At 46.6% G+C, this 23,937-nt stretch overlaps 4 protein-coding genes across 6 annotated transcripts in view; 2 read left to right on the forward strand and 2 right to left on the reverse strand.

The window, feature by feature from the left end:
- Nucleotides 1-184: 184 nt before the first annotated feature.
- On the reverse strand, nt 185-6,404 carry cpb2 (carboxypeptidase B2 (plasma)). Its single transcript, XM_027022303.2, has 11 exons — nt 6,346-6,404; nt 6,108-6,183; nt 5,314-5,438; nt 4,577-4,685; nt 4,356-4,457; nt 4,000-4,104; nt 3,689-3,799; nt 2,181-2,271; nt 1,445-1,647; nt 1,018-1,102; nt 185-578 (listed from the first exon to the last, which is right to left on the reverse strand). The coding sequence occupies exons 1-11, from the start codon at nt 6,402-6,404 to the stop codon at nt 391-393; spliced, it is 1,254 nt and encodes a 417-aa protein (XP_026878104.2). The 3' UTR covers nt 185-390.
- Nucleotides 6,405-7,100: 696 nt separating this feature from the next.
- alg11 (ALG11 alpha-1,2-mannosyltransferase) lies at nt 7,101-11,603 on the forward strand. 2 transcript variants are annotated; one of them, XM_027022328.2, is made up of 5 exons: nt 7,101-7,208; nt 7,616-7,837; nt 8,197-8,568; nt 9,440-10,020; nt 10,381-11,603. In XM_027022328.2, exons 1-5 carry the CDS (start codon nt 7,162-7,164, stop codon nt 10,662-10,664), a joined length of 1,506 nt encoding a protein of 501 aa, XP_026878129.2. In that variant the 5' UTR covers nt 7,101-7,161; the 3' UTR covers nt 10,665-11,603. The 2 variants fall into 2 exon arrangements, with proteins under 2 accessions (XP_026878129.2, XP_026878130.2); XM_027022329.2 differs by lacking the exon at nt 7,616-7,837 and having other exon boundaries at nt 7,112-7,208.
- Nucleotides 11,604-12,369: 766 nt separating this feature from the next.
- On the forward strand, nt 12,370-15,449 carry spp2 (secreted phosphoprotein 2). Its single transcript, XM_027022321.2, has 6 exons — nt 12,370-12,493; nt 12,613-12,734; nt 13,327-13,449; nt 14,175-14,282; nt 14,803-14,839; nt 15,018-15,449. The coding sequence occupies exons 1-6, from the start codon at nt 12,436-12,438 to the stop codon at nt 15,131-15,133; spliced, it is 564 nt and encodes a 187-aa protein (XP_026878122.2). The 5' UTR covers nt 12,370-12,435; the 3' UTR covers nt 15,134-15,449.
- A 658-nt stretch (nt 15,450-16,107) lies between these two features.
- raph1b (Ras association (RalGDS/AF-6) and pleckstrin homology domains 1b) overlaps nt 16,108-23,937 on the reverse strand; it is a 34,739-nt gene continuing 26,909 nt past the window's right edge. For both annotated transcript variants that reach the window (XM_035534824.1, XM_027022308.2), the window contains 9 exons: nt 23,241-23,400; nt 22,977-23,098; nt 22,696-22,761; nt 22,258-22,401; nt 21,400-21,510; nt 20,792-20,890; nt 20,466-20,586; nt 19,878-20,017; nt 16,108-19,616 (listed from right to left, as the gene is read on the reverse strand). In XM_035534824.1, the coding sequence (XP_035390717.1) occupies nt 17,052-19,616; nt 19,878-20,017; nt 20,466-20,586; nt 20,792-20,890; nt 21,400-21,510; nt 22,258-22,401; nt 22,696-22,761; nt 22,977-23,098; nt 23,241-23,400 (3,528 nt within the window). In that variant the 3' untranslated portion in view covers nt 16,108-17,051. The remainder of the gene's footprint in view (nt 19,617-19,877; nt 20,018-20,465; nt 20,587-20,791; nt 20,891-21,399; nt 21,511-22,257; nt 22,402-22,695; nt 22,762-22,976; nt 23,099-23,240; nt 23,401-23,937) is intronic.

Raw genomic sequence — 23,937 nt, forward strand, 5'->3', positions numbered from 1 at the left:
AAGAGGATTGTGGGAAACTGGAGGTATTATGTGAGGTCAGGTTTATCTTTGATTTTTTTTTTTTATTAAAAGAAACATTAAATATTTAAATCGTTTAGTGAGGTTAACAGTATGTCACATAAAAATGTGTGAAATAAAAGTTTACTCACACGCACACGCAAACAGAATAGGGGACACCTGTTTGTATTGTTTGAAATCTTTTTTATTTCTACTGTCTTTTTTCCCTGCAGTACAGAGACCTATGGGAAATATCTCACAAGAGCTACAATTATTATGGGTATCTTTAGGTCTGTGAAAATTTTAAGTCACACATGAAATCCACACATCACATATAGGAGACACTTAGCTGCAAAATACTGGTGTGGTCATTTGATCTAGAAAAGTAGCAACTCATTGAATCTTCTCCAGGACGCGCAAAGCTATGATCTTGACTGCCAGAAGCGCTTCGTTACATGCGTTGGGAATTAAGGTTGGAGGGAGAAGAAAGCCGTACCGACCGCGGTCCTGGAGCTCGAACGTAAACGAGTACTTGATGCCCAGGTTATAGGCCCAGTCATCAGAACCGCCGGGAGCTAGATCTGATGAGGCAGAGACCAGGAGAGAGGTCACACAGGAGAGCAGATGCTGGAAGCATCAGCCTACGCGACAGGAACGCCATACACATGCGTCGCATGTTGCACGTGGAGCCCCAACAGCTGCTGCACACTGGGAGATCAGCTGTTTCATTTATTGATGTGCACATGAACACAGTTCAGTCAGGATTTTCTTTAAAGTGGTTAAAATGGTTGGCTATGTTCAGTTGGCCCCATTGCAACAAAGCTGCCAAAGACCAGAAGCGTTTGTAGTTAGTAGTTCCTCACTACTAAAGCTTACAGCCAGCTTATGATGAAATAGTAATTGTATTTTTGAGGTCAAGAGCACTGGAATTTGCAGCATGACAGTGGTCCAGTGCTGTCCAGTGACAGAATGCACATGGAGAGTCTACGAGGTCACATGGAAGAGGGAAGACAAACTTACATATTGTTTTCGCTCCGGCACCGAACCGATACTGGTTTCTGTAAAACTGACGTATTTTCGCGGCTGCCTCTTGTACGAGTGCAAGCTGGTAAAGAGATTGCACACACACGCACACACACACCCAGGCAATGACTATTAAAACAGAGTCTTCGTTCCTTCATTACATCAGCAGTGACAGGCCTACTATCTACACCGAATACCCGTATTCTACAAATCCAGTCTCTAATTGTCCCAGCAATACGCAAAATCACAGCAAAAGTAGCCAACATAATTAGTAAGGATGTGTTGTAGTGACATACTGCTTTGATGGAAGGTGCCGTGTACCACTGACCTGAGACCAGCTTTGCCAGTTCTCAGGTGAAGTTTAAGACTGGATGAAGGGGCAGGGAAGACCTATTTGAGAGCAGTGTGTAAACAGGGCGCTCACCAGTTCAGCATGGTTCCTCGCCTGCTCATGGGTGTAGGAGTATGGGAAGAGCAGCATCTGGGAGTATGAGTGCATGGAAAGGTAGAGCCTGACAGAGTCTTTGTGGGAGCGGAGGAAGTTGGCCACGGCCTCCACCTCCGGCTCTGACTCTGGGTGCTGGCCGCAGTAAATCTCCGAACAGGCGTAGCTTGAGGCACCTTCCGCTTCAAAGGGAAATGACAGTCAGTCAGGGCTTTATGAATAAAGACTGCGCTCGTGGGTGTTGCCCTTTTAAGGTGCTTCAAAAAGAAGAGTCGTTGGTTATCTTATGACGGTTAAGGGTTGTCTTTGGAATGTCAACTTTTTTTGGATTGAGGAGAATAGTCGGAGAGACCAGAGAATTCAAATAGCTGGCAAAAAAACATCACTATTTACAATAAAACATAGAATACTTCGAATATTTAAAGAATATTTAAAACAGAATATTAAAAAGGATATTTTACTTAGAATATTTAAAACAATACTTCCCCTCAAAACACCAACACAAATGCTAATAGAAACCTTTTACCCCCACAATGTTTCATAACTCATCTTAATGTCTGCTAACAGTGAAACTCTCTAAAGTGTTCCTTTTTAAGACACCTTCTTGGTTTAAGGCCAGTATTGGGTCAGCCATCATTACTTTTAGTCTGAACACTTCATCCGCATCTGCAAAACTACCCTGGTTTGCTATGACCTTCCCAATGTTGTCACTCACAGCACCAATTGGCATCGAAGTTCCTGTTCAGGTCGGCTCCGACGCATGGGCTGTGCTCCCTCACAGAGCGGTTCTTCCTCCACATGCGGTTCTGCCCACACGAGACCAAGTGCAATGCTGAACTAGCGCATTCACGGCTGGATAATAAATATTCACTTTTTATACAGTGAATGCTTAAACATCAAAACATGGGCTATATATCCACAAAACAATGACATCCATTTAAAGACCCAGTGAACATATTATGAAATATTAAAAATGTTTTTTCATACTTCATTAGAATGTTAACATCCAGGAATTACTTTTGAATTAAAATGAAATCAGAAATATTATGTTTATATTATCTTAATATTATTAACAGAAAAACCAATCAAGCTGGGTCATCAGTCCTAGCTGAGAATGGTCTGGGCATGGTCATAATATTCTAATGATGAAGCTTGATTGACAGCCCACTGACACAGACATATATACACTGCTACTGCTAAGGTGGGAGCATCGGAGTATTACACCTAACTGTACATGGATGAACTACTGATAAGGATACCAATACAAATAATTCTGAAGTTCAGACACCAGAGAAGCCTCAGTCACAGGTGCTGACACAATGGTGGGGTTTTTATGTTTCATATCAGGACAGAAATTAAACTATAGGCTTAGACACAAATAGCTAGAATTTGTTGCACTGCAGTTTATTATTAATTAACATTCAAATCTTTTTCTTTTTTTTCACAGCATAGCTATGCAAATTCCCTTAGAAGAACCATCCCATAGATGCAAATTAGTGCTGCGTGTTACGTGCTCAGTGCTAAGCACGACGCACTAAGGCTTTGCTCATTAGAATTCTTTCACTTGCATGCTAGCTAGACTGAACTGGCTTGATGAGTGTGAAAAAGTGGGAGATCAGTTTCCTGAGTGCTGAGAGTAACACAAGCTTTACCCAACATAGGGACAGCCCACTTTACAACAGAAGGGCAGGATTTCTGGCAAAAGAAATAAGACATTTATTGATCTTTCAAACTGAGAGGACAAACGTTCCATGAGCACAGCATGTGCCCATATACCCAAGATTAACGTGAGAAGATATAAAACAAAACTCAAGTTCGGGTTAGCTGAGCCTTTGCATGCATGTATAGACATACATGATGACAGGATGTTTCTGAGTCCACAATTTATGAGCCCATTTAACTAGACAAAATCACTCTTTTAAAATAGCACGTAAAATTGTCCCTTTAAGCAAACAAAATGAAGTCAGAACAGTTTTTTGCGTAGGGGGCTGTAATGACTTCTCGTCCATTCATATGAACCTGAAGCAGGCAGCGCTGGCAAGCTTTGGCTGGGTTTGGATGGGGTGATCCGCACTTCTGAGCTCAATTTAACACCCAAGACACACAGACAGAGCAAACGGCTCACCTCAGTGAACACTGAGGTTTTTCAATTAAATAGATATATAATCAAATATTCCTAAAACCCTTTAAACCCCCTCAGCACATAAGAAATGAGAGTCTTACGGTGGTCCATGTATACACGTAACCATCTGGGTTCATGACAGGCAAGACGTAAATGTCCATTTTGTCCATTATGCTTGTAATGTCCACATATTGTTTGTAAAACATAAGAACCTGTGAAGAAGCAAAACAGCGTCCTTTTAATTATTGTTACGTCTATCCTTACACGCGAATCTTCTCCTGTGAGTCTTTTCTGATCACCATTTAAATCAAGTTGTTCTCCACTTTCCACATGTGAGTGAGCAGTAAATATGTGCTGAATGAAGGGTGATGAATGAGGGGTGATGAACGGTACAGATGTCTCAGGTTCTTACATATCTGACGAACCAGAGGCAGAAGGCGGGAGAGATCCACTCTCTGGCGTGGATGCCACAGTCCATCCACATGGCTTTATCCACCGCCGGCCGTTTTCCTGACAACTACGTCACAGACAGACAGACAGACAGACAGACAGACAGACAGAAACCCACCGGGAATCTGATATTTCTCAGTGCAAGATAAAATGTAGATTATTTGTTGAAAGAGTTAAAGATACGTATGTTACTAACTTTAACATTAGTAATGCTTAGATAAATATTCCTTTAAGTAGTCAGAACCATCAAAATGTTTGTAGCATGCTGTCAGAGTTGGGATTCTTGGAAACATGTATCCAGAGGAATGCAGTGTTTACCTTCAAAACGTAAAGCGGACGTTTCTCAAATGACGACCCAATCAAAATGACTTTCACCATATCTGGATACTCTTCACTTGTTTTATTCACCCAGTTATAAATCTGGGTAAAAAAAAATATAACTCCGGTAAAAGAAAACTACAAACAACTCCCAAGAGGATAAACAAGTGGCAATTAACCGCTCTTCGACATTTCTCGACGTGATCGTTTTGAAGCCTTACCTCGTCTAAAGAGTAAAATTTATCATGGTTCATGCCACTGCTTCGAGGATCACTTGTCTCATTTCTCGTCTGTTTCTCGATCAATTCCTGTGTGTTCTCTAGCAGAATGCTGCCCAAAAGAGCACATTTCATCCCACACACACTGAACATGCAGGTCTGGGATCATTCTCAGACATTTGCGATGTGAATGATTATAAATATGCCGACAGTGGAGAGCTGATCCTGGATCAGCATTCTTAAAGGACTTCAGTTGTGGAGAGCGCTGCAAGGTTCACAAAACAATTTAAAATGATTCCCACAGTGCGCGATTTTTAGTCAAATGGAGCAGGACAAGGGCAAATAAAATGTATTTTTAACGTCTTCTTTAAAACATAATTCAGAATTTTCTCTGGGCAGAAAGTGATGGAGCTCCACGTGTCCAGAGCCTCTCGGAGTGAGAACGATGATCTCTCTTTCACTGCAGGAAATCCTACACACAGACCCCTGCTACGTACGTTACACATGCCAGAATTAGAAATGTGCCTGATAGTGCCTGTGCTCTTGTATTAGGATATTTGTCTGAAGGATGGTAATCTGAAGATATAGAATTGTCCCCAACGAACAAAGTCTAGTAAAGATCAGTTAATATGCAAATGAGATCAGGACAACAGATCTCATTTTCCATTAGCAGGATGCAAATGAGATGCAATTATAATTAGCATTTCGGGTCGAGTAATCCTTCCCGGAGGCCAGTTTACCTGTATGTGAGCCCATGACTACGCAGCAGGTTGGTGACATGGTTCACAACGCCCGCACGGATGTGCAGATGGACTGGAGAGTCTGTCCTGATGAGACTGGGGGCAGCTGGTTGCCATAGCGCCGTCTGACACAAAGTACACCCTCAACAATGAGGAAGTGATACAAAAAAGTAGGGCAAACGGATCCAAGCGCAAAATTAACTCTCTATACACAATGCCAGCCTGGTTTCCATTTTCAAACCAAACGGGATGCAAAGAGACAGTGGTGGCGCTACGGGCTGCCTTTAAACGCTCCGATGGAGGTGTAATGGCTCCCTGAACCAAAGGCGGATTTTAAACGCGAACACGATGCGCCTGAAGGGAGAGTGCTACTGCACCATGAACCTCTGGAAGCGTTTAGAAAGTGCCCGCAAGCAGCCCAGATTAGCCCAGGAGCTGATGCTCAATAATTACTGGGTAGCAGCTCACTGCCTCCCTCTGGTGGCAGGACGAGCTCGTCGGCCCGTAACAGAAGGCTGCAATGTAGCATTTCGTGGTTCTGCTCCCCTGACTGCTGAAACTATGCGCCGCTTTGCCCCACGGGGTGGCATGCTCTCTCTGTCTCTGGACAGCTGCTTTGAACAGTGCAAAGATTCACTACGAATTCAAGCGTAAAACCTAAAGGCTTTTGTTCTCTGAGACTTTCCTTTGTGTTGTTTGTTTATTTGTTTGCTTCGCCTAGTCACATTCTGGGCTAGGTATTTGTCGGAATAGATCCTTTAGCATCATTAATATTTGTACGCAGAGACCAGTACCTCGTTATGGCTGGATATGTTCCGCAGTACGGTCACTTGCTCCTGCGTTGCGGCTGTGATGGAGAGAACCCTGTCACTGTTTTAGGAAAAACGGAAAAAGAGAACGCGCAGTCAGGTCTTCGGATATTTCGGTCTTAGGTGCGTTACATAATAATAAAGAGGTTATAACACGTCGAGCTGTTATGCGGCCTGTTTATGGGAGCGGGTGCTGTGAAATCCTTTGCGGTACGTTTCCCACGTTGAACTTTGCCCGATTAAAGTCTTGCAAACGCGCTTGTGCGTGGCTCTCTTGTGCATCAATAAACACAACACTCCCAGTGGGAATTCTGAAACCGCTTTATTATAATAATATAATAATATAATATTATTAAAGCCGCGACTTGTCTCAGTTTGAATGTTTTTGCTGCTGCAACAAAATGCGAAAAGCAGTACTTACTGTTTTGGTATACAGTGGCATCTATCTAGAATTAAGCAAAAATGTATTGCAAAAGCCCAAAAAATAAGAGCCCTCATCTCTAGTCTGGCGGCGGACAAGCACCCGTGGCTACTTGTGCAATAACGACAAAGCGAACCGTATTGATTCGGACCTGTTGACTTTACAAGTTAAACTTTTGCGTTCCTCCCCCACAGAAAGCATGTCAAGTAAGATTTTGACGTAAAATGTTTCTTTTAAACATCCAAAACATTAACTAGTATGATATGTATAATACTATTGTGCATTAGTAATATTATAATACTAGAGAATACAATAAAACTAGTATTCTATGTATAAAACTGTTTCTCATTTATTATTGTCCATGTAGTTTGATGTATTACCATAAAAATAGTCAAGTTTAAAGCTATAGGAAGCCAGTCTCCGCTCACGATAAAATAAGTAAACCGAATAAGTCAAACTGCAGCGTTTCTGCCCGTTTTTAACATGTTCTCGGTTCATTTGCCTGACCTGCTCAGCAGATGGCGCTCATGATTCATTTAAAAATAACCTTTGAAAAGAAGAAACGTGAAGAAGAAGGTTAACCGGAAGCGTAAACGAGGCTGGCTGGTGTTGTCAAAGATGACTGGTCACAATCACTCGTTTTTCTGCTTGTGCGATTTAATCAGGTAACTATTCATTTAAGCTTTATGTGGCAGCCTTTAGTCCGATACAAAGATGAGTAATATTAAGCTATGGTAGATGATGGCCGAACTAGTTGGTTGTCTAATTAAGTTAACGTGCCTACTGGCTGCTGTGGCGTCCTCGTTCTGTAATGTTATGGGTTTCCAAATATTACCTAAACCTCCAACAGGGCACATCATGCGATGAGCGATACACACTTCTATAAACAAACAAACAAACAAACATTAAAAAATAGCATGTTCAAAAATAAGTGCGTCACACGAACGCCCCCCTGATGGCCACAGGGCGTTCGTGCTCTTGACGTGGATCGTTCGCGTTGTGCATTTACGGTTCTCTTTCCACACGAAGCCCGAATGTACAGCCTAAAGTCCGCCACGTGTGTCCGTCGCAGGCTGCTTTGCTCGCTGGTGTGGCCGTGCTTCTGCCTGTGCCTCGCGCTGACCGGGCTGCTCTTCACGCTGGTCGCGGGGGTGCGCGCGTGGCTCCGAGCGAAAAGGAACGCACGACGAGCTCGAGACGGGCGTCCCGCGGTGGCGTTCTTCCACCCCTACTGCCATGCGGGCGGCGGAGGGGAGCGGGTGCTCTGGTGCGCTGTGAGGGCCCTGCAGAACAGGTACGTGTCCGTTAACGTCGACGCCAACGTCATGCACCACGGCAAGACTGGCCCTGGCGTTGCAGGAGACACCAGACGCGTCCTCAGCGCTGTCCTGCAAATGCAACCCCACAGCTTGTGTGTGACGACCCTTAGTTAAGTTCATGCAACCGTCGTTAACACCGGATAGCTTGGGAAAGGAAAGTTTGGAAAGTTCTGGGCCTGGAACGCCTGTGCATTAGCCGTTCAAATAACCATCATGCGTTGTGGTTGGAACACAAGCACATGCTTTGTAAAACATCCATTATTTCAACACCATAACGACAGTTGAACTAGCTCTCCGATTAGTGCTTGGCCTCACTGTGCCCCCACCCTCCCAGGTACCAGGACGTGGACTTCGTGGTCTACACGGGTGACCAGGATGCAACGGCCGAGCAGATCCTGGACGGGGCGCGGCTGCGCTTCGGCGTGCGCCTCCCGCGGCCCGTGCACTTCGTGTTCCTGAAACGGCGCCTCCTGGTGGAGGCCAGCCTGTACCCATACTTCACCCTGCTCGGCCAGAGCGTCGGCTCCATGTTCTTGGCCTGGGAGGCTCTGTCCGCCTTTCCCCCGGAGCTGTGCGTCGACTCCATGGGCTACGCCTTCACGCTTCCCGTTTTCCGCTACCTGGGCGGGTGCCGGGTGGGCAGCTACGTACATTACCCCACGATCAGCACCGACATGCTGTCTGTGGTGCGGGAGAGGAGCCCCAGGTTGGTGTTTATCATTAGTTACCCAGCTTTGCCTTGCAGTTGTCGGAGGGTCAGTGACTTTGCACTGCTTTTGACGTACAGCCCATCGGAAACGGTGCGTGTCTAGGTGAGAGCGTTCAGTGGAAATCACGCGCTCTATAACTTCTTAGTCCTGCGTTTAATCCCCGGCTGGGCGATACCTTCTCCGATTGCTCCCGTTTTCTCCCTAATCTCTCCACTTCCACCTCGTCGGCTTTTTTGTGTTGTCAGTCATTGTTGTGATTGCATCCATTATTGGCTGTTGCGTTTCATTGTGTTGCCTGGCTACTTTATCTAACAGTTATCAGACTAGGGACTGTGTTGAGGTGCATGAGAGCAGATTTGCCATAAATAGCCTGAATGTTCATCACCCCATATAACAGTATCACTAAAGTGATATTTAACTAATCTTTAATCTCTCCTTTCAAAGAACTTTCTATGATCACATTGCAAAAATCAGTTTAAACCATTAATTCGGATTAAATGAATCGCCCAGCACTGATTTTAATCTAAAATCTAATCTAATTGTAGTGTTTTACTCCTTTAGATTCTGGTCCTACTGGATCTGTTGTCATTGTGCTAAGTTGCAAGTACTCATCCGGTGCACTCCTGTCGTTCTGTTATGTATTACTATTAAAAGACTGAGAGTCTCATCTCTGCAGGGGTTTTCATAAATCCATCATGTTTTATGCAATAAATTGCCGCTCCGTAGAAATGGTTATGCAGTACACGGCGTTACAGTGTTGGACTTTGGCCCTGTAGGTGTCCATTCAGTAATGTGGGTTTTGCTGCTCAGTTCAGCATCGCTCGATGATCCTCTGCCCCCGTTTCCTCGCCTCTCCTCGGCCTGCAGGTTCAACAACGCCGACTACGTTAGCCGCAACCCGGTGCTGAGCGCCGTCAAGGTGGTGTATTACTGCGCCTTCGCCCTGCTCTACGGCCTCGCCGGCTCCTGCAGCGACGTGGTCATGGTCAACTCCACCTGGACGCTGGGCCACGTCCTCGCTCTGTGGCGAGCCCCCAACCGCACCAGCGTGGTCTACCCACCATGCCACGTCCAGGCCTTCCTGGATGTACCTCTGGACGAGGAAGAGGAGGGCGAGGAAGGAGGTGGGAGGTGCCACTCCGTGGTGTCGGTGGCCCAGTTTCGGCCGGAGAAGGACCACCGACTGCAGATCAGGGCCTTCCGGAAGCTCCTGGACAGGAAGGGGGCGGAGCCTGGCAGCAGGGAGTCTGTAAAGCTGGTGCTGATTGGCGGATGCCGGAACCAGGAGGACGAGGACAGGGTGCTGATGCTGAGGGGGCTGTGCCAGGAGCTGGGCATGGCCGACAGGGTGGAGTTCAAGTTGAACATTCCGTTTGAGGAGCTGAAGAAGGAACTGGCAGAAGCTACCATCGGCCTGCACACCATGTGGAACGAACATTTTGGAATCGGTGAGATCCTTAACAGTTCGGGGGGCCGAATGATGGCCGAGACAGGAAGCTAGAACAGAATCGGAGTTTGATGGCAGTGTTTGCCTCAGAAACCATAACGGTGTGTGTGTGTGTGTGTGTGTGTGTGTGTGTGTGTGTGTGTGTGTGTGTGTGTGTTCGGAGATAACATCTTATTTTGTGAAGTGCATCAAAATGAATCAACTTTTTGTTGCCTAAGGGGTACACTATATTTTTTAAAAACTATATTTTTAATAGGACATGTTTCCAGCTAAGGGCAAGAAAACAGTCTGTAAGAAATTGAGTTTGTACGTATGTTTTTAAGCTAAGGAATTCCTTCTCTCCCAACTTCCTCTCTCTCAGGCGTGGTGGAGTGCATGGCTGCCGGGACTGTCATCCTGGCCCACAAGTCTGGCGGGCCCAAGATGGACATCGTCGTACCGTTCGAGGGCGGACCTACAGGCTTCCTGGCCTACGACGAGGACGGCTACGCTGATGCCATGGAGCGCATTCTCGCTATGCCTCCCGCCTCCCGCCTGGAGATGCGTCGCCGGGCGCGCCAGTCCGTCGCCCGCTTTTCCGACTCGGAGTTCGAGGCCTCCTTTCTGGCAGCTACAGAGCCTCTGATGGGCACTCTGGAGTCCTGAATTCCAGGAGAGCAGACATCTCCCAGACCGATTCGGCGCTCATGAGCACGGACTCGGTGTAGTGGCGCGTCATCATGCAGGGAAGGATGGAGAGTGCCAGCTGGCCACATGCTGTCACCACGCCATTACTGCAGAACATTCCAGTCTGGAAGAGATTGGGAGAATCCTTGTAGATTTTCTTTTTCTGGGAAAATGTCTGTTATGGGTCCTTGGGGAACTGTGATGCATCTTGGGAAACGTATTTAAAAATTTGGCAGTGTAATACCAAAAAACTAGACATCACTTAGGGAGCTAAATGGTTAAATTTATTGTAGCTTTGCACTCAACCTAAAGTAACTGCTTGATTTCAGGGCCCCCCGCCCAAGTAAGATCCTTCTCGTAACTCACAAATCCGGTTTTGTAGAACGAGCCATTCTTCTAGGCTCTGTAGGAGTTGTTTATCCTGATCCAAGACCAGCTGACCCTACCCAATCTCTTAACTGCTGTAAGAAAACATCAGCACTGGTCTCAGATCAGACTGAATTCTGCCAATGCCTGTGGCATTGTGTTGACGCTGCTGGGGGTGGCTGACTGGAGTCCAGTGTGCACCCTGCAAACACTAAGGAAAGTCGGGTCAGGTCTGAAACCCAGTGCTGGTTGCTTGTGCTGCTTCTGTCCTCTTGGTTTTCACTCACAGCTTTTCCTTGTTCACATTTGTTTAGATTCATTTCTTTGTTGTTGTTGTTGTTGTTGTTTTTTCTATGTCTGCATCAGACGCTGTACAACAGTCTCTGTGTCTTGGGTTTTCTGCATACTTATTTACCAGTGAATGCAGACAGAAACATGTTTTGGGACACGGTGATGTTTATTGTGGAAGGAAAGCTCTCAATCAGATGTGCGTTACCTTTTATTCAAAGGTTTTATCAGAATGTTTACATTAAATTATACGATTAAAAAGGACTTTGGCTAACGTCTTTTCTGCAACTTTGAAGAAGCTAAGAATTCTTAAGTATCTATAAATGACTTTTGCTTATGTAGGTATTGGGGATGTTTTATGAAAGAGCCTAAATCTTGTTTTATATACTCCTTGTTCCTTCAAAATATCATGACATTGCAACAGAAAAGTTTATTCTTCTCTTCATCTTACCCAATATCACATGCTGCTCTATTACTGACCTCCAGCGATCAACCCTGGAGTTTAATTTTGAGCACCCATGGCCACATGAGGTCCTGGGACCTTAAAATTCAGTCCCCCAAACATGTTGCTATTTTGAAAGGTCACAGAGGGCCAAACCTGTCCTCCAGTGATCAGACCAGCACGGTTAGAGACGGTTCCTGGAAGCGTTGACCCCGGTGTGCTAGCGGTTGTCTAGACAGGAGAGACACAGGCCAAGTAAAACAGATCAGTGTACTAGGAATGGAGTGTTTGGTTCCAATCGACACTAAACTCCCCAAGCCCCTGGTTGTGCCCTCTACCCAGCTACGCTTGACAAATCCATGAAGCAAGAATTAATCCTATTTGTGGATTTAACATGTAACATCTTTAGATTTACAGTAGTTCAGTCTTAGAAAAACCCTGAACATTACTTACAAACTAAAAAAGAATGACAAGGATCTGTATTTAAATACAGCATGCCCCCCTACAACATGGATTGCCCCAGGTGGGAGGAGCTAGGGGAAGCAGGAGAGGACATGAACGTTTGTGAATGCCAACGGAGCCGGGGAGGAGGAGTGTGGGAGTTTAAGGATAGCGACGGCTGCGGTTTGTGGCACTCTTCGGTGGGACTGGCGGATGAGGATGAGGTGCTATGTTCAGCTTGTGCTGTTTCTGCAGTGTCTGGGAGGCTCGGGTGAGTCACGCACGTGCATTCAAACCGACGTGCTGAAAACAGTAGAATCCTAGATTTTTTTTTTTCTGATTGGTTTGTATATCACAAACCAACCTGACCTTTGACCCACAACCTGGCAGGCTTTCCCCTGTTTGACGTGGCTTCTAAGGCCGATGGCGCCCTGCAGATGGCCATGGATGAGATCAACACCAGTTTGTCCCAGCGCTACCTCTACAGGGTGTTCAAGGCCTCCGTGACCAAAGTAAGTGGATGCTATTATTAGAGCTGGCCTGAGATATGTGCAATTCAGTTATACCAACCACTAAGCTATCAGCAAAGCAGGTGAACACATCTCCACCTCTTCCATAGGTCTCAAAGGCAAATATGTCATTTTCCAAAAGCAGCACATAACTTAAGACCTTCATTTCTGTTTATTTCCCCTCTAATGTTGCACGTGCCCTGCCACTACCGTCATCGGCTCTGATTAGAGATCACCTGTTTCAAAGGCTCACCTGAGCAGGCAAACTGGTTCCAAATACATTTTTCTCAATATCAGCATAAAGCTGAAGAAACTGGTCCTGTAACACCAGAAACACTTATGATACATTTTGTAAATAGATAGCTGTCTATGAACCAAGTATTTAAATGTAATTCTCTTTAAATGTTTTCTCACATTGTCATGGGTATCGGCTGATTTTGTGTTTTGTTGGGTGAAACGGATTCGCTGCATTTTTGCTGAATGTGGCTTGTGTAAAATGCGTGCGTTTCCTTTAGTCGGCTGACACACTGACCCCCATTCATTACGTCAGTGACGTCTCACGGGAACAAGGCTCTTCCTTTCACGTTTCCCTCAGGTCATTCCACTTGGGCTGAACACGTACGACCTGATCCTGGCGTTTGGGATAAGAGAGACGGACTGCGTGAAGGGCTCTGGCCTCGACCCGCAGGGATGCGCCTACCGGAGAGGCTTCTTCGTGGTAAGCGCAGGTTCGTGCGTCCACATACAGATCTGAGACCACTTCTCCCGATTCAACTTCAAACCTGAACCATTCGAAGAGAATAACATGGCTGATCTCAATCAGCATTGAGGAGTTACTCCCTGTGGTCCAAGTGGTTTTATATTTATAATCAGACTACAACATGCAAAACTTGATCACTGGTCTTAATGTGAAGCTTGAAACACAAATGTTCTGTTCAAAAAGGTGAAATATTTAGTATAATCATTTTCCTGCACAGTTACTTGTTATATTGGATTGTCTATGTATTTTTAATTTATTTTTAAATTTTTTTATCAAGAATAATTATTATTTATGTTTAGAAAGATGAATCGAATATCAATGTAAAAAAACAAAAAAAACAAAAAACAAAACTACGTATTCTGCTTTCCTTAAGAAAGCACGAGTCCTGCCCCAGAGGCGATATGGGGCTGATGCACAGAGAGTTGCGTTCACATGGTGAAGGTTGGACCCATGTGTTGACCGTGCGTGAACTGCTCAACTTCTGTGCTGCTCCCAACACTGACTGTCCAGTCATCTGCAGCGGATCTGAACAGTTGGAACTTGACCTACCACGAGGGAATGAAAGCGTTTCCTTTTCCTGGGCACTGTTTAACTTGCTCTTGCATAACAGTTTTAAGAACACACCTGACCGCTTTATTTCACTGCCCCCCCCCCCCCCCCCCCCCCCGGGCTGGCTTGACCAGCCTGACTCAGGTTGCTCCATTCGAGTGCGCGTGACTGACAGTAGCACCACCATCCAGTCCCTGAAATGCAGCCAGACACAAAGCTCCAGCTCAGAGTCCAGCGAGGAGGTGAGTTAGTGACGGATCAAAACTGTGTGTGTAGCCCCTCAGTTGGTACTGGTATTTACATTTAAGTTGCAAAATACTCATCATCAGCAATGACTCTTCTCTGTGAGGAAAGGGGGTGGGGCCAGGTTGACTTTGCTCTTAAAGAGGTAGAATTGTACATCAGTCATTGACATGGGCACTATTGAAGAGAAGTGGTTAAAGTCATTTTAAAGTCAAGTTAATGTTATTCATTTAGCAACTAATTTGATAGGATTGGATATCACTTAATGGAAGTTTCTACCATGTGGTTTCCAACAAAAAAAACCCCCAAAAGCTAAAAAACAGAACGAGGCACATGCACGAACCTCGTGAACAAGACAGACAGATTTCAAGACCTTCCTGCCATAATGGTCAGGTCCATGCCAGTCCACTTCAGGCTCGATGTGAACATCTTTAGTTCTGTAGTGGTGTGAGACAATTAAAAACACAATGTTCTGATAGAATACAGAATACAATACGTTCTCATCTCTTATGTTGACAGTGGCAGCCTGGGTACCGCAATCCAAATCCTGCTAGAAGTGAGTAATATGTCTATCACACCTTAGTTCTGATGCTCTTTATGTATGTACATTTAGACAGTGCACATGTCACAGATTCAGCCAGTCAATGAAAAACTTAACCACTTGTCTCGGTGCTTTCTGCAAATAGCCTGTCTTTGAAACTGTGGAACTGTTTAAATTTGTAATATTTTTGCAGGACCTGTAGCTGGGACAGCAGCGCCAAGGATTGATGTAGCTCCGCGGCTGGGTCTTGGTCGTCATAATGACAACACCCAGATCCGCGGGGATCAATTCACCAGTTACCTGGAGTAACCTTGGCCTGGGCCAGTACTCATGGAGCAGCTGAGGAAAAGAGCATGCTGATCTAGGATCAGCTTTTCTGATGTACTGACTTCTTTTGCTGTATGCTAAAGAACCAGAACTGATTCACAAACAATATTCTTGCAATGATTAATGAATGCAGATTCAGGGAAATAAAGACTGATGTTTTGAATTGGTAAAGATTCAATGCTAAAAGATTTGCTACAAGTGTTTGCTACAAATGTTTTCAAAACAGCATTGTGAACAACTACCCCTAGCTCTTCTTCCACCTGAACAAACATGAAAATAAAATATAATTTGGATTTGATGAGATGCAGTATGATAATATAAGTGGTTAAACTGTGCTAGGATATCTCCATTGCTTCTGGTACTCAGTCTTTCACTTTCAAACCCATATCCCAACCCCACCCACCCACCCATCTGCTCAAATACAGAATCTCAAAGTTACACACACCCTCCAGCGTTTTTCTGATATGAAGTCTAAGCCCCCCGAGCACATTTCCCACACCCATAATAGAGGAACAAAAGCACACTGAAGTATGAGGACATTTATACCGCAATCTTACACTAGAATGCAAAGACTCTTCTTATCGACTCCAATGCCATTCCATTCGCTGGCAGGAATGTGATTTCCATAATGCTTCCATGGCTCAAGATCAGGTATTTAACTTCAATAATTTTATGTACACACTATCGACAACCCTAGAAAGAAACATGGTATTTTTGTATAGTCAATCTTTAAAAAACACAAGATGAGCTCCCAGATGGGTGCCCCATCCTCATTTGAACCATATTCTGTTATGGCATTTTCCGTTCATAATATATAATCCTCATACTGTGTATTCTGGCCCTTCTGGCCCTTTCTGAGACCCATTAACCAAAGCATTAAGACACAAGGCATGTGTATACAAGAGGGCCTTTTTCTATGACCACTCCTTAAAGAAGAATTACATGTTCAATAGCTGTTAAGTAGGAAATTGCTCCCATTTTATAAGTCATGTGACCCAATGTCAGTTTCTTGATAAATGTACAGCTGTTGCCAAGACACATGAATCTTGACCAGAAGGTGGCAGGACCAGTCAAATAGGTAAAGCAGATGATTTTACAGCCAGATACTGCAGGTATGTAACTAAAGGAAATAAGTCAGACAAGTCCAACTAACATGTATTCCACAATCTCACAGAATAAACCAACAGAAATTAACAGGGGTCTGTTCACTTTTGTGACTTGTTTAAATGCCCTTTAACAAATAACGGCTCTTGCTCGCAAACCTTGTAGACGTAATTTTTCCAACATTTTCCAACTGCTAACAAATTGTCAAATAGCTTCCATCCTTTTATACAACATGTTTCCTGAAACAATTGCTACCTAACAACTTAAGGAGGCTCAAAGAACACTAAACCTTTCTGAAGCACTCTTGCCAAATGCTAAACACATTCATTGACCACTAAATTTAAATCTGTCTCTTGTCAGGAAAAGGCAAAAAAGACCAGTCAAAAATTCTCTGTACAAAATCACCTAATCTCTACTGCTCCCTCAAACAGTTCAAAATAAGAAAATCTCTTCAAACTTTTAAATAAATTTATATAAAAAAAACAAAAGCAAAATGTATCCTCCCTATTCATTTCCATCCCTGTAGTGCACAACATTCAACCACCCAAAAATAAACTGAACTTTTGTATGTCGACTATTAATTTTGCCCCATGTCCATGCAGTACCAGTATGTTGCAGAGATTTCATGTCATATTTTGAAACAGAATTTGACACCAAGTGGAACCAATCTGTATTAAAGCTGAAAGTCCTTTTGTTTTCTTTTGTCCATAGAGTCACATGAGCGCACTGTTTAAAACGCAGAACAACCCTGTAGGAGAGACAAGTAGGGAGACCGTGCAAGGAAGTTCTGGTACACTCAGTTTGTCAGTTTTGTACTTTGGTCCCGTTTGGGTGGGGTAGGAGGTGGTCCTCGCCTTAGTGTTGCATAGCCAGAGATGTTGCCAGACATGAACCCACTCCCGCTGTGCCTCTGCTCATCAAGAAGCAGCTCTGGAGGAGGCGGAGGCAGGGCCATGTCATCCATGGTGGCCACAGGGTCCAACTTGGCTCCAGAGCTGCGCAAGGACTTGCGTCTCAGAGTCCGGTTCAGGTCGTCCAGAAAATTTGGCTGAGCGCTGCTCTTTGGGGAGGTTGGAGGAGCAGGCCCTCCCGGAAAGGAAGGCGGTGGATCAGGTGTGGTGTTGCTCTGGCGGAGTGATGTTGGAGGCGCCGTCTTCTTCAGGGAGCTCTTGCTCCAGGTAGGCTTGGGCTGGGGGTTCACCACAGCTACTTTGGGTGTGCCTGCATGGAGATCACTTGGAAGCGGCGGTGGAGGTGGGAGGTCCATCTCAAATGGAGGAGGTGGGAAAATGTCATTCTCTGGAGGGGGAGGAGATGGAAAATCTGCAGTGGCCACTCTGTTCTGCAAGGCGAGTGGTAGGCTGGTCAGATTCAGTTTGCCAGGTTTGGGGGGTGCAGGTGGACCAGTGGGCAAGTCCTTGGAAGGTGAACCAGAGGATGACACTGGAGCAGAAGCTGCTGCACTGGGGTTGAACTTGCTCACCAAGTTGCGTCGGGACTCTTGGTACTCGGCCGAAGAGTTGGACTTGATGCTGGAATTACGCTTCGGGGTTGGTGGGGGCCTCTTGCCCCCTGCATAGGATCCAGAGGGAGACTTCTTCATGGGGGAACCTAATTGGGTAGGGGGAAGTGGAGGAGGAGGAGGGGGAGTTGGGCCTGGTGGAGGTGGAGCATGTGCGGATGGAGGTGGAGGTGGGGGTGGGGGTGGGAAGGCAAGTGTGGTCTCCGGAGGAGGAGGAGGAGGAAACTCGGGTGACTTCTGTAGCTGCTGGACTTGTCCACCAGGCTGCCATTTTGGTTTAGCCTTCACTGCAGGTGGTGAAAGGGGAGCTTTAAGGTTCTCAGCATGGCTGACTGCTGGAGGAGCTGCCCCAGGGAACTGGCTGGCAATCTGCTTGACCAAGGATGTTGTAGCAGAGGCTGGGCTGGAGACTGGCGAAGACTTTGAGATGCTGTGTTGCTTGGGTAGTGTAGGAGGTGGATGACATTTCACTGTTGTAGGAAGAGGTGGTGGAGGTGGTGGAGGAGGTGGAGGAGGAACAGCGGGAAGGGGACTAGCTGGGGACACTGGCAGGATGCCGCCTGAAGGTTTTGGTGCAGTTTGGGGTGGAAATCCTCCAGTGAATATTTTGGGCAAGGCTCGGGGTGGACCAAGCTGCTGCGTGGGGCCTGGTGGAGGTGGTGGAGGTGGTGGAGGTGCTGGGACCGAAGGCTGTTCAGGTGGGAGAGGAGGGGCCGGTGGAGTGGGGGGTGGAGGAGGCAGAGGAGGAGGAGGGGGTGGAGGAGACTGAGCTTGACTGTCTGGAGGCGACATATCCCTCGATAAGGTGGGAAACTTCTGGGACGGGACATGCTTGAGGCCATTAGAAGTTAGCAAAGGGGCAGCTGGCTGGGGTGGAGGTGGTGGAGGCAAGCCATTAGTTTGTAGTGGGGGTGGTGGAGGGGGGAGAGGTTCGGACTGGACAGGTGGGGGTGGAGGTGGAAAAGGTTGGGACTGCATGGGTACTGGAGGAGGAGGAGGAGGAGGAGGAGGAGGTGGAGGAGGCTGGGACTGAACAGGGGCTGGAGGTGGAAAATGTTGGGACGGCATGGGTACCGGAGGAGGACGAGGCGGAGGAGGTTGGGACTGAACAAGGGATGGAGGTGGAGGTGGAAAAGGTTGGGACTGCATAAGTACCGGAGGAGGGCGAGATGGATGAAGCTGGGACTGGATGGGTACAGGAGGAGGACGAGGTGGAGGAGGTTGGGACTGAATAGGTACAGAAGGAGGAGGAGGCGGAGGATGGGGCTGGATGGGCGCCGGAGGTGGAGGTGAGGATGATGGGGTAATGTGAGGCACTGTGGCTGGGCTCATAGGTCCAAATTTCAGGGCAGCCATGGCTGAACCTGGAGCAGGCAGGGGTGCTAATGGAGGAGGTGGTGGTGGAGGTGGGACAATTGCACCTGGCGGAACATTGTTGAGGTGGGGCTTCAAAGCCTGAGGGGGTGGAGTTGGAAGCACCTGCTGGGCTTGGGGGTGTGGCTTGGCAGCCTGAGAGGAATTCTTCAGGCGGGTAATAGTGCTGTATTTGGCAAATACGGGTGGAGCTGAATGGTGGGAGATGATGGCAGGGGGAGGTGGGGGCGGAGGTGGTGGTGGAGGAGGGGATGGAGCTGGAGAGGGCTGGGGTGGAGCTTGGATAGGTGTGGGGGGACTGCTTCCGGGGGAGGTAGACTGCGTCTGCGTCTGCGCAGACGCGTGTATAGGCTGCTGCTGAGCCACGTAAGGAGGGTTAGCAGGGCAGGAGTGGACGCTGTGTACATTGTGTCCACCATGTCCACTGTGGGTAGAATGGATCGAGCGCGTCGACTCTGGTCTTGACTGCGCAAGAAAAATGGCAAATAACTTCAGTGAACAAGTCAATTTACACCAGGGTATACCAGTGTATACTAGAATATACTACGATCAGAAGCTCTCTCAAGCTGGCTCAAAACATTCAGTTCTTTGCTACGACATTTTTACCTAAAATAAAGCGAATTTTCAAAATTAGATATACAATTAGACGCTTTTTCCTAACAAATATCTCAAGCAATATTAGCCACTTGGCAAAACTGGTTCCTGATCAAACTTCTGAAAACTCACCCTGGTGCTTTCCTCTATCTGCGTGCCTCTCTTCCAGGCTTCGGAGAAGATGGAGCTGACCACGCTCTGAGAGCGGCCATGGGAGGAAGAGGTGCCGTCCGGCACGCCACCGTCTGTCTGTGAGTGGTTGGACTGTGACTCTACATGGACACGTGTATGTCCAGTGTTAGTATTTGACCATCCTCATACTGCGGTTAGCGCTTTCGCTCAGACAGCACTGACTCTAGATCAGTCTACATTGAAAGTATTCATAAAATTAGCCTTGGGAAAAACCTAAAACTAGGATACAAAGCTAAGCTAAGGCAAAACACCAAATTCCAAGAACAATTTTGGAATGTTTTGAAAGAGTGAAGGAAATACAGTTAGCTGAGGTTCAAACAGTATGATCTGAAGCCTATTAGCTTTCTTGCCTAATGTTCAGCTGATTCTTTTTTTTTTTTTTGGCCTTAAAGGATGTTCCTGTAATCAGTACACCTTCAGGATCCAAGACTTGGAAGCTGTATGAGTGCACTATGACTAAGCCACGGTCCAAAACGGTCATGGCAAGTGGTAACAGCTGATCTGGGCTCAGTTTTCATGGTGACTCACCAGGGACGCTGGCTGAGCTGGTGCCAGACTTCATGCTGGAGCTGGAAAGAGATGACCAGTCGTAGGCAGCCTCAGTGCGCTTCATGGCCTCCTGATAGTTCAGATACAACCGTTTCCCATACTGCAGAGAAAATACACGCAATACGACTATTTATAGGCGTGCAGGAACTTAAGAGGAACATTTGTACCATTGTTTGGACAGTGATTCACTGAACCTGATTAAGGTTGCACATTTCTGAACTTGCCAGTTGGGCTATAGAGAACTAAATGGTTAAAAGTTCTAACAGTCAGGGGACATGATTGGGCAGAAGCCCCCTGTTGGTTACCTTAGCGATGCGTATCCCGTTGACCCACTGATGAAGGGTCCTGACATCATCGCAGCACAGATACTTGATGTACTGGGACTTCTTCTGAATCTGAGGGTGCTGGGAAGACAGTACATGGTGTTACCATGACAGTCATGAAATTCATAGTGAAATAATTAATCCCTGAATCTCCACTAGAGGGCAGCGTCAGTTTCTGTTTTACCAACGCAAGCCCAGTTGTCTCAGAACAGGACGCAGACGAAACTTGGAGGCGGCCATCGCTTAAATGCTACTGCACACTCAAGATTTACTCAGTAATCATCTTCAGTGAGAACTTCTGTTGAGAAACCGATGAGCACTGGGACCTGGTCCAGTGTATAACCCGACAGGATACTGTACTGTGCATCCATGGTGCATGTGTGGCTGTGTCCGGGTCAGATAAATGCTGTGGAGGGCTCAGAGAAGCAGACAGATGGCTTTGAAGCCCTTGGAGGCAGTGAAATGGGGGGCTAATGGTATTACAAGGCAGGATGTTTCTGCGTCTGTCCCAAGGGACGCGCACGTGCGCACACTTTCATCCTAATGGATAAGCGAGGGGCGACACTATGAAGACACACCGACAGACAAACCTTGAGTGCAAGGCAGTAATCGGTAGGAGCCTTGTATTTGCTCCGGTAGTCTTGTCCATAATAAACATTGACATGGTCCAACTGCAAGAAGCACACCAAGTCTTTGGATGCCTGCATAAAAAGAGAATGGCATGGTTTCAGTATTTTCTATATGATAGCTGTGATGTGGACATTGCACCACTAGGGGGAGCTCTTTCAGAACAGCTTCAGAGTAACGCAGTGAGACAAAGTTCAAATATTTGATAGAACATTACACTGCCATTTCAAACACTAGAACATAAAGGCCAGAAGCAGCCCATTACAGTGTGATGTAAATGTGCGTCTGTTGAGGGGAGGTTGGATGGACAGATTAAGTTTAGTTATTCCTGAAGAAATTACTGTAGTGACATGCTAAAGACACAAATGAACGCCAAGAGCCTGTAAGAACATGTGCGAGCTAGAGAGAGTGTGTGTCTTGTTCCTTGAGGGCTAATGCAGGCAGTCATAGATGTGCAGGCAGCATATGGTTTACGTTGCCTACGTTAAGTGGATCCCTAAACAGGAAATGCCACAGAGAAGATCATTCAGTTCAAGTGATGGCTCACACACACACACACACACACACGTGAAACACATGTAAAAGCACTCACGCATGCGATCACTTACTCAAAGTACTCACATGCATCCTCACATTAACTATGCGACATCAGGCAGTGTAATGCTCTCATACAACGAGCACCACGAGACAACTGTACATATATATTGCTACACACATACAGTGTCAGTTGTGTGTATTGGAAGTGTTCCCTGGTCAATGCACCAGGAAGAATTCACTGTCTGGTCTGATTCTGAAATGTATTTTAACCCCCCCCCCCACACCTTTGCCTTGCCCTTAGGCACAAAATAGATGCCAGATGCTCGAAGTAGGAAGTAGCGCTTCTTCCATGACTTTTTCCCATCATCCTTCAGCCAGAGTACACCCTCGATCTCGGGCACTGACACCGAGCCACCACAGAAACACTCCTATGCGCGCGCGCGCACACACACACACACACACACACACACGCACACACGCACACACGCACACACGCGCACACACACACAGAGAGAGAATGTTACCATCATAAGAAGTATATTGCTGCCGTTAAACAACAATCTATTGTGTGTCACTGAAATTGGGTGAGTTGTTTTGGGCAGAAAGTGTGGAGATTTTTTTTTTGCTTGAGAAACTTGGAAGGGTAGAACTCAGCTACAGGACTGCACAGGGGCGAGGAGCCCTCACACCCCAGAGACAAAACACTAGTGTGTGTCAGTGACCTCCAGGAGCGCATCCTTGTTCTTGTCTGCCATCTCCGAGGTCTCCTTCCTCCCCAGGAGATAATTCTGAAAACAGAGAGCATCTGAGAAACGCCACGCAGAAGGAGAGACAAGATTGTGTGTGTGTTTGCATGCACAGCTGTTCTTAGCACCTGGACCTATAGCAGCATGACAAGCGCAGAGTGTGTGTGAGTGAGAAAGCGAGTGAGTGCGTACTACTGAGTGGCTCTATCGGTGTGAGTGTGTATGAGAGCGCGTGTGAATTGTGCGTGTGTTCTCACCTGCGGGTTCTTGAAGAGCGCGTACTTCTCGATGCGTTCGATGAACATAAGCTTGTTCTGACTGTCTCTGGTCCAGTTAAGCAGGTTCTCGACCAGGTTCTCATGGTCCTCAAATATACGTTCTAAAGGTGGGGGATGGGTCAGCGTAGCATGATGGGACTTCACAATGAACACATACTTTTACAGTTTACTCACCCACAGAGGAAGGAGGAAATCTTAGGCAAGATAACGTGTATAACTGTGTGTGTGTGTGTGTGTCCGCACCCATCTGCAGCTCGGTGATGGTCTCCACCAGGGCCCAGTCGGGGCTGTACCCACAGTGGGATTTGTCCAGCAGGCTGTCTAGCACTTGCCTCACACTCTGCCTCTCGTCCACCATCATCGTTTTTGAGCTCTCGTCCGACATGTGTACGCGGATCACCAGCTGAGGAAGGGTGGGGAGGGAGAAGCCACGAGTCATCACGACCTCGCTATTAACTTTTTATCTGTGTGACGCCCGCGCCAAACACAAGCCTCCTCCGTCTGTGTGCCTCCTTGTTCTCGTACCTGCTAATGGCTTCCCGCATGCATCATACATGTCTCCCTATCACGCTGTTTATTATCCAGCGCTGCACCAGAGTTCTGATACCCCTGAGGCACCACGTGGTACATTAGCTGCTGGAGTCCTTGGAAGATCTGAGACTGAAACTGTGTTAGTAATGTATTGATGTTGTACAGAAATGTGTGCCACAGTGACTAAAGTTGGTTTGGAGTATTATTTTTTTCCCCCTCCAGCTACTTTGGGTCGAAGTTAACCTTTTAAAGACAAATCCATAAACCAATAGCACTTCCTTTTGCACTTGGTGTGAGAGAGAGAGAGAGAGAGAGAGACAGACAGAGAGAGAGAGAGCTCTGTGCAACAGAGGGCTGATGTGAGCTTGGCTCTCTCCACCGTCACCCTCCAAGGTTCTGCCCTGGTCAG

This window comes from Electrophorus electricus, chromosome 16, assembly GCF_013358815.1.
Source record: "Electrophorus electricus isolate fEleEle1 chromosome 16, fEleEle1.pri, whole genome shotgun sequence".
NCBI lineage: Eukaryota > Metazoa > Chordata > Actinopteri > Gymnotiformes > Gymnotidae > Electrophorus > Electrophorus electricus.